The sequence below is a fragment of the Fulmarus glacialis genome, unplaced genomic scaffold (genome assembly GCF_000690835.1).
Source record: "Fulmarus glacialis isolate BGI_N327 unplaced genomic scaffold, ASM69083v1 scaffold37445, whole genome shotgun sequence".
Classification (NCBI taxonomy): Eukaryota; Metazoa; Chordata; class Aves; order Procellariiformes; family Procellariidae; genus Fulmarus; species Fulmarus glacialis.
Window position 1 is genome coordinate 6031 of NW_009213014.1, and position 9058 is coordinate 15088.

A 9058-nucleotide genomic window follows, 5' to 3' on the forward strand; every position below is an offset into this window, starting at 1 on the left:
AGAAATACAGCTCTTCCTAGTGAATCAAAAGAGCATGCATTCGTATGTTAAGTAATTCTGCAGCTCAGCTGTTGTTTACAGTTTGGTAGCTATGTATAACTAGTACAGCCAGATCAGTCTTAGGGAGTAATACATATTTAAAACAAATGTATGCCATTAGGTTAAGGTCATAGTCTTTCTTCAATCCTTTAACTAACTTATTGATTTGTAAAAATGCTACATGGTCAACTGTTGCATGTTCACAGTGCAAATCTTTGACCTGTTTTCTAAATGCAAAGAGACTGTTACGTCACGCTTGACTGTCCCCCTCAAGATATGTTTTTATGATCTGTATTTGTGTATTGATTTCTAGGTTTCTTTATTCAGATGAAGTTCAAATTGGTCCAGAAACAGTCATGACTACTTTATACACTGCTAAAAAGTATGCAGTCCCAGCCCTGGAAGCACATTGTGTGGATTTTCTAACAAAGCACCTCCGAGCAGATAATGCCTTTATGCTGCTTACTCAAGTAGGTAATTTTAAGCTTAGTTTTGATTTACTAGGAAAATCAGTATTTGGAGAGAAGTGACTAAATATTACTTCACAGTGGGTTTGCTATCACGTAATCTTAATTTATGTATGAAAATGTCTCGTTGCTCTGTTAGCATTTTTACAGACTCAACTTCTTATTAATGTGGAGGAAAGGCTCTTTTTTGGTCCCCTTTTTGGTCCCCTTTTTGGTCCCCTTTTTGGTCCCCTTTTTGGTCCCTTTTTTGGTCCCTTTTTTGGTCCCTTTTTTGGTCCCTTTTTTGGTCCCTTTTTTTTTCTTTTTTGATATGCAATGGACTGGGACATTTCAAATGGAGCCAGTTTATTCTATAGTGTATTTGCATGAATCTTTTAATTGTTTTTTGTTAAGACTGTGCTTCCGTTCGCTATAGTGGATTTGATGTGTACTTTTTTTTTTAGTTATATTGCCAAAACTACAAACATAAGCACAAAGGAAAATTTGCATGTAGTGAATTCTGCTTAATTATGTACTCCTTTGAGAATTTAAGTGCTCTTTAAGGTATAAACACAAAGAGTACTTAGACAAATCAACGTATTTTAATTTAGATCTATACTAGAGTAAAAATACTTGCTTTTTAAGATTAGTGGTTTGTCAACTTTATGCTTAAGATGTATCTCTTTACCTTTTTAGGCTCGTTTGTTTGATGAACCTCAGCTTGCTAGTCTTTGTCTTGACACAATAGACAAAAGTACTATGGATGCAATAAGTGCAGAAGGCTTTACTGATATTGATATAGGTAAGTTATTTCGCATGTCCAAAGCATTAAACTTCTGAAGGGAATTGTAGGGCGCAAGAAGGCTTTGTTACGATAACTCAGGATAGTTTGCCTCCCCCATCTGAGTATGTAGAGTCCCAAGCACATTTTATCTCCTTGTCATGGTAACCTCGGGTAGTTCCCTTCCCTCCTCATCTGCACCCACCTCTGCATGGGCGCCAACGTGACGGCCAGCTGCAGATCTCAGAATTCAGACAATAGCACCTGCATTATGTCAGTGAGTTTGCTAATGAGCAAAACAGGCCATTGCATATGTATGATATGTTAATCAGCAAAGTTTTATTATCCACCCCTTCAGTGCTGTCCTTTGAGCTTCACTCCCGAGCAGGGTTCCACTGCGTTGGGTCATCATTTGATTAGTGTAGGTGTCCCAGGGCTCCCACCGAGGTAATGCTACACTTTCATTAAAGCCAAAGCTTTCACTTGCTGAGTGTTGTGCCTTGTCCCTGAGGGATCCACACCTGCTTTTCGCGCCTAACAGGAATCATACTGTTTTGTTGCCGCATGGTACTTCTCTATTCAGAGTTGCACAGATCAGGTACAATTTATGAAATCTGTTTAAAAATACATATATCTATCTATCTATCTCTAAACTGCTGGTTTCTATGTCTCATCTTTTATGAAAAGCTAGCAGTTGTGTATTTGGTTAGTTAATTTCATTGTTACTATATGTGTCTAAGATTTTACTTCAATTCAGCTAGACTGTGTGAAAAACTCAGACTAAAGGAAGGTATTCCAGGCGCTTAAAGAAATTCTAAAGTCATTGTTAACTCGTGTTTAGGATTTGTACCCAGGCTGTGACTGTTCATCTCTACTCTTGATAAGTCCCAATCTGTTTTAACTTTCCAATCTGATATTTTCTATGACCCGCAAACATGCCTTGCTTAAATTCAGGGCATATAAAAGTTCCCAAAGAAGTCAGAAGATTCAGAATATAAAAACACATTTTTTTCAGGCTTGTGTTCTATGATAAACTGAGAATTTTTGCATACCTGTTATTCATAAAATGCCAGAAAGAGTAAGAAATATAGGAAAGCTTGCTTTTGTAAAACACGTGAGAGTACCTTGCCTCACATCCTGTGTTCCACCTTCAAGCTTTGTGGGTGGCAAATATGTCAATGTTTAAGATCACTTTCATGTATCTTTAAACTGGTTTTGTGTGTACCACTACTGCTGGTGTCTATAGTTGATCCAGAATGGCAGGTGGCTACTCAGATGAGAGTATGACAATGTCATCATGAATAACTTGGTTTTTTAGTAGTGTGCATTTACTGCTTGGTCGCTTCCAGTTTTGATCTTGCCCTAGCCATGGAAATTCTTTAGGATATTCATTGTTACTACATAGATTATATATAGTCACACTCTTGGGAATCAAGAAGAAAGTTCATATGCTGTCTTCATAGCAGAAAAATGATTTTTTAGTTTGGAGTATATACACCATTGGGAGATTTCTTTATACGTAAGGTAAGTTGTCTTGTCTTTGATGTCTTATTATGAATGTTCTTAGTGTTTACTTGCTTAACATTTTAAGCTTACTTAATGTGTAACATTGTTACTGGTTTGGATGAAAACTGACCTAAATCTGTTAACTTTTTTTTCTTTAGACACATTATGTGCAGTTCTAGAAAGAGATACCCTTAGTATTCGAGAAAGTAGACTCTTTGGAGCTGTTGTTCGCTGGGCAGAAGCAGAATGTCAAAGACAACAACTGCCTGTGACATTTGGAAATAAACAAAAAGTCCTTGGAAGAGCTCTTTCCTTAATCCGTTTTCCATTAATGACTATTGAAGAGTTTGCAGCGGGTGAGTTGTGGGGTTCTTTGTCTTACTGTTAGACCATATCTCTGCTTTGTTCACCTGTGAGTGTTCAGATGCTTAACAGTCTATTCTGTTATTAATATCATACTAATAAAAGTTGTGATGCACAAATGAAAGCAAAACATTCTGCAGAATATGATCTGGCCATTGGAAAATATTTTTGTCATCTTCAGTTTGCGAATATGTGTGGTTTAAATACAACAGTTGGAGTAATTCTTCGAATCGTCTTAGAAGTTGCTTCTTTTCACAGGCCCTGCTCAGTCTGGAATCTTGTCAGATCGGGAAGTAGTAAATCTCTTTTTGCATTTTACTGTCAATCCTAAACCTAAAGTAGATTATATTGACCGACCAAGATGTTGCCTTAGAGGAAAAGAATGCAGCATTAACAGGTTCCAGCAAGTGGAGAGTCGCTGGGGCTACAGTGGAACAAGTGATCGGATTAGGTATGGCTTTTGAAACTATTTGGAGGAGGGACAGAGAAGTGTGGGAAGAAAGGGAACATATTACTCAACTTTGACTTTTTGGCATAAGATACAGTAACAAACATGCTGGTTCTGTTTGGGCACGTTTGATCTTTTCCTTTTTTTTAAAATAACAGACTGTTGTGCACATAAAGTAGCAAAGAACAATGCTCAGGAGGACTGAGTGCATTCTAGAGTTATTGGTTGTTAGCTGCATTTAAAATACCATTCTTGATCTGTTTTTATTTTGGAGATACTAAAAAGAATCAGGTTATTTTTTGTTTAGAGATACTGAATATCTTGGGGGATTAGCAAAGCTTTAACCTATAAAACTGATACCTTACAAAGCATTTTCCTTACTATGAAAACTAAATAGAAAGTGTTACTGGAAAAAATATTCATGTAATGTCATTTTCAGTTTACTTCCCTACTCTTCAGTGCAAGTCTTTTTCCTTCTTGTCTGGGAATAAGGTAACACATCGATCACAGTTGTTTAAATTCCTTTCTTGGCTTGTGTCTTACGAGGTTCACAGTTAATAGAAGAATTTCCATAGTGGGATTTGGATTATATGGATCTATTCATGGACCCACAGACTATCAAGTTAATATACAGGTATGGTACATTCTGTTTAAATAGGCTTATGCAGAAACTGTACTTCTACTACCCCAGTGGCCATAAGTGCATGGATAGGGAAAAGTAAGAACAATATGAAACTCTTCTCCCTTTCTGCTGTATTCTCCTGTCCTTCAATCATTTTCCGTATAGGTGTTCCCTGAGGCCAGTTTGGTTTCTCTATTTAGTAGCTCCTGGTGAATCTTTCTTCAGGATACTTGTCTGGTCTAACCTTGAATTCCTGTAAGCTTTCTGCAGAGGAATTTCATAGCTTTGTGATCTGTTCAGTTGTGCACAAAATCTGTCATTTAATAAAGTTTCTAGTAATTCAGAAAGAGATCTCGGGTTTGTCATCAACAGCTCTCTGAAATCAGTGACACAAGATGTAGTGACTGCTAAAAAAGCCCACTGTGTCATGAGGAAGATACTGAAAACAAGATAAAAGGTGACATTGTGTTGCTGTATGAAAGCCAGGTATGCCCACATCTTGAGTATTGTGTGTAGTTCCCAATCTCACACAGTAGGATTAGAAGGTAGAGAAAAGGGTAATTAAAATGATTAAGGGGATAGAGCTATTGCTTTATGAAGGGAGACCAAAATGGGACTCTTCAGTTTGTAGGGGAGAAGGCTATGGGGAGGTGTGAGCAATGCTTCTAAAATCATGAGGACAATGGATAAGGTAAATGCAGAACTGTTCGTTATTCACCAAACCCCAGAATATTAGAACTAGGAGACGCTTCCTGATACTAGCAGGTCAAAACAGATGAGAGTATTTTTTCAATGCAGAGGATACTAAACATACTGCCACAAGAAGCAGATACCGTGTTTTGAATTTGGTGGTATTTGAACATTGTCATTCATCAATAGCAGATCCATTAGAAGATTCCAGAGGGAACAGAAGGGCGATGTGCACTGTAGTACCCCTAGTAGAACCGTTGTGGATACTGGGGGAACAGATAGCAGAGCCCAGACTTGTGTGCTAACCCTCAGCAACATCTTCTCTTGCCACTGTCCAAGCATATTGGACAATTTGTCTGACCCGATTGGGTACTTATTACGTTCTTAGCTCACCAGGTACGCGTATTGGGGTTTAGAGGCTTGTCCTTGCCCAGAGCTTTTTGGAAAGATTGACATCTTATTTGGTACTGATTCAGTCTTAGGCAGAAGGTTGTATGTTGCTGTTACCATAACAATTTCTTCAAAGTTACTTCAATTTTAGGTTTGCTGAAAACATTATCCCAGCACGGGAATCTCCCCAGTTTCTTCTGCTGGTAAATGACTTATTTGTATTGCTGTTCTCCAGAGTCCTATGTGAAGACCTTATCCTGCTGCTACTCGTTTTATATCTTCATGCTGTTTAGCCCACCAGAGAGTCTAAAGGGCTTTTTGCTACTGCTGTGTTGAAAGAATGATTTAACATTGGTTTTGATGCTTTCAGATAGCTGTTCCTAAACCTTCTTTTGGCCTGCTTAATTGTATTTTTTACATTTTAATCTGTCAGTTTAAACCTTTCTATTTTAATCTGGATACAACTTCATATTTCTGTAGGATGCCCTTTTTTGTTTGTTTATTTCCAGTAATAGGCTTTTGCTGATCAACCATGCCAACCTTTTCCCCCTTTTCTCAAGCCTTTCCAAATAGATGATATGTACCAATACTATACTTGGGCGTGTGATGTCTTTCAGTAGTCTGCATGCTTCTTATAAGGATTGGATTTTCTTAATTGTTCGTTTTAGCTTCTTTTGAACAAGCTTCCTCATTTTTCTCTTCTTGAAATTTAGCACAGCTGTGGTGGATTTGCTTTTGTTGTTCACGTGGGAGCATTGACTCTAGGTATATTATGGACACTGTTACATAGTGTTTCCATTATGAAATTTTGAATCTGATCCTGCTCATCACTCAGTACCAAATCAAGGGTTGCGTTTCTTCCTACTGAGCAATTGGTTAGCAAGCTCATGAAATGGTCAGTGATAGCATCTAAAAATGTCACCCCTGCTTCGTGTCCTGATATGACACTTGCCTAGTCTGAGCTGGTAAATGAAGACACCACTAAAATTGTATTTCCTGCTCTTGTAGCCTGTTTGATCTCTCTTAGCATGTTGTGGTTGGGATTGTCTTCTAGTAATATTGATCCAGCACTATATTTTTTCCTTTTTAAGTATGGAAATTCAGTCCATTTGAATTCTATTTCTTACTGAGGTTAGTTTTGATTTGATTCTAAGCTTTTTTACAAGGTATTAGCACTCTGTGACTGGCATAGTTTTACTCTGTGCTGTGTATTTCGTAACCTCGTACTATCACACCACATTGATTTATTAGGTGTGTGGGAAATTTTGTGAAAGAAAGAATCTGTGACTTTTTAGGGACAGAAATTCCATTGTCCCTATCTTATTTTGTAGACTTCTAGCATGTGCTGGAACTGCTGTTTTGGTTCATTTCTGGGCATCGTATTTAAATGACAGTTTATTTGTCTTCTGTTTCCTATTTGATGATTACTATTCTCTAACCATCCTGTACTTAAGGATAGGAATTTTGTGTCTGTCTCTTAAGAAAAAAATGTTGTGTCTTTCCTCTTATGATGTTCCAAAGAGAATGTATCTGGAATGAGATTTTGAAGGAATTTGTTGGCTTTTCCACATTCCTCAGTTTAAAAGCTCACTTGCAAATTCCTCGATTTGAAGTGCCATCAGTTTGGTTTTCTCAAACTATACATCTATGTAAATGAGTAGCATAGTGCACTAGACTGGATCTTTAGAACAAAAGAGTTGGTGGTGAGGACCTAGCAGCCGTACTATACATATTTGGGGATTTTTACTTTGCATTAACTCTTGTTTGGTCCTCTTGCCTAAATTCCTGTTGGCAGATGAGAGCATTTGGTGTGCTCCCTCAGCATGTTTGCTGGATTTATTTCATCTGAAAAGAATTTAGTTCTTGCAAGGCAAACCAAAGCATATTAAATGGGAATGATCAAGAGATTCACTTGAAAAACATGCCCCTGATCCAAACTGAAAGGCTAATGTACCTTTATGGGTCAGCTGAAGGCCATCCATCTTACACAGGTTCTCTTTATTCTGGAATTATCCCCAATTCCTGATGAATCTGAAACTTTCTTGTCACTATCTTTTCAGACAGGTATTTAAGTCCTGTGTCTCTACTTTTCTTCTTGGACCTGCATCAGTACTAGCAGAGCTTCAGAGAGTTAAACATTTAATACTTGTCTTAAAATAGTGATGATGTATATTGCAAATACATCTTTTATGTAAAAGGGGCTTAGGACTTCAGCATTATAATTGTTAATATTTCTATTGATTGTGGCTGGGAAAAAAAATTAGAGCACATTTTGCCTAGAATAGGGCTTCATCTTATTTGTGCAATATTAAAAATTATATGGCAATTTAATAATAAAATATTAAAATTGATAGGATTCTTGTTAGTGCAGTAATCATGAGAGGTGTTCATGTTACTCTAAAGCTCTGATACCCAACTTTGGCAAGAGGTGTTCAGCAGCATGGATCAGGATTACTATCCAAAATGAGAAGTGGGGTATTTGCTGTTACTACATCTTAGCCAGTGATTCCTATTCGCCACTAAAATTGAAGGAGAAAGAAATAATATGTAGTCTGAGTGTAATTTTTATACTGAATCTAGAATAGAAATAAATTGTATAAAACATAGCAGTGCAAGTTCCTGTTTTCTTTTAAGAATGTATCATCGACTACTTACATTATCTGTAAAAACTTGTTTTCTAAATTAGCCACAGCCAGCAAATGTGCTTCCCGCATGTGGGCTGTGTAGGTGTACGAAGATCAGCAAGTCTAAGTACAGGATTATATGTAGTATATGAAAGTCAGAAGCTGGAAGTCTCAGAGCTGTTCTTCATCTCCCAAGCAAAGACTATAACCTGGTTGGAGCAGTGTTGAATCTAGCCACAGATTGGACAGCCTGTGTAAAACTCGCAAGCCATCCTCCGGTACACTGCTGGATCAACCCTAATGGTATCAGGAAGTTACACCTGTTTTACAGTTCTGAGATTGCTCTATTCTTGCAATTAAACTGGGTGGAGTAGGCAAGTGTTTGCTTCTAATCTTTTAATATGCATACAATAAGCATTTTTCTCAAGCTTGTAAACCTAAAAATACTTTATTCATGTTTTTGTACAGATAATTGATTATGAGAAGAACCAAACGCTAGGACAAAACGATACTGGATTTAGTTGTGATGGAACAGCCAGTACATTCAGAGTTATGTTCAAAGAACCTATAGAGATTTTGCCAACAGTTTGCTACACAGCTTGTGCAACATTGAAAGTAAGAACGCGTAACAGTACAGAAGAAAATGTTATTTTGATGCAAGAGTTATTCTTCTATCTGTCTTGTGATGGGAAAGTGTCTTCTAGATCTTGAATTTATGTTAAGTTTAGTGCTAAAGAAGGCCATAGTTAAACTCCACGGTAACTTTTTAAGACTGCTCCCTCTCTTCTGTGCCACAGCACAGAATTCATAACTTCATGCCTTTCCATTTTCTGGCTCGATGTAAGAGTTAGAAATGAGTCCTAATGGAAGTCACTGGTTCTGTGTGGGCAAAAGCAGTATCTAGAATATTTAATCTGACAGCTCTCTATCAAAATTTTAGTTTGATTTCTTTTATCAAGGATATTCTAACCACTAGCTAGAGTCAAGAAAACAGAAAGTTTTCTTTTATCACTTTTTATATACTAATGCTGAAACATAGGAAAGAATTATTTGTTCTAGGAAAGTCTCCCCTTAATGTTATGGACAAATTTATTTATTCAATGTTTTCTCAAAAATCTTTTAATATTCTTTTAAATATAATTCCCTACA

At 37.1% G+C, this 9058-nt stretch overlaps 1 protein-coding gene across 1 annotated transcript in view; it reads left to right on the forward strand.

Annotated features, from left to right (window-relative positions):
• The first annotated feature begins 356 nt into the window (after positions 1 to 356).
• Positions 357 to 9058, forward strand: part of LOC104077004 (BTB/POZ domain-containing protein 1) — a 9971-nt gene continuing 1269 nt past the window's right edge. The window contains exons 1-6 of the mRNA XM_009578063.1: positions 357 to 509; positions 1182 to 1287; positions 2931 to 3128; positions 3394 to 3586; positions 4130 to 4217; positions 8378 to 8524. Coding sequence (XP_009576358.1) covers positions 396 to 509; positions 1182 to 1287; positions 2931 to 3128; positions 3394 to 3586; positions 4130 to 4217; positions 8378 to 8524 — 846 coding nt within the window. The 5' untranslated portion in view covers positions 357 to 395. The remainder of the gene's footprint in view (positions 510 to 1181; positions 1288 to 2930; positions 3129 to 3393; positions 3587 to 4129; positions 4218 to 8377; positions 8525 to 9058) is intronic.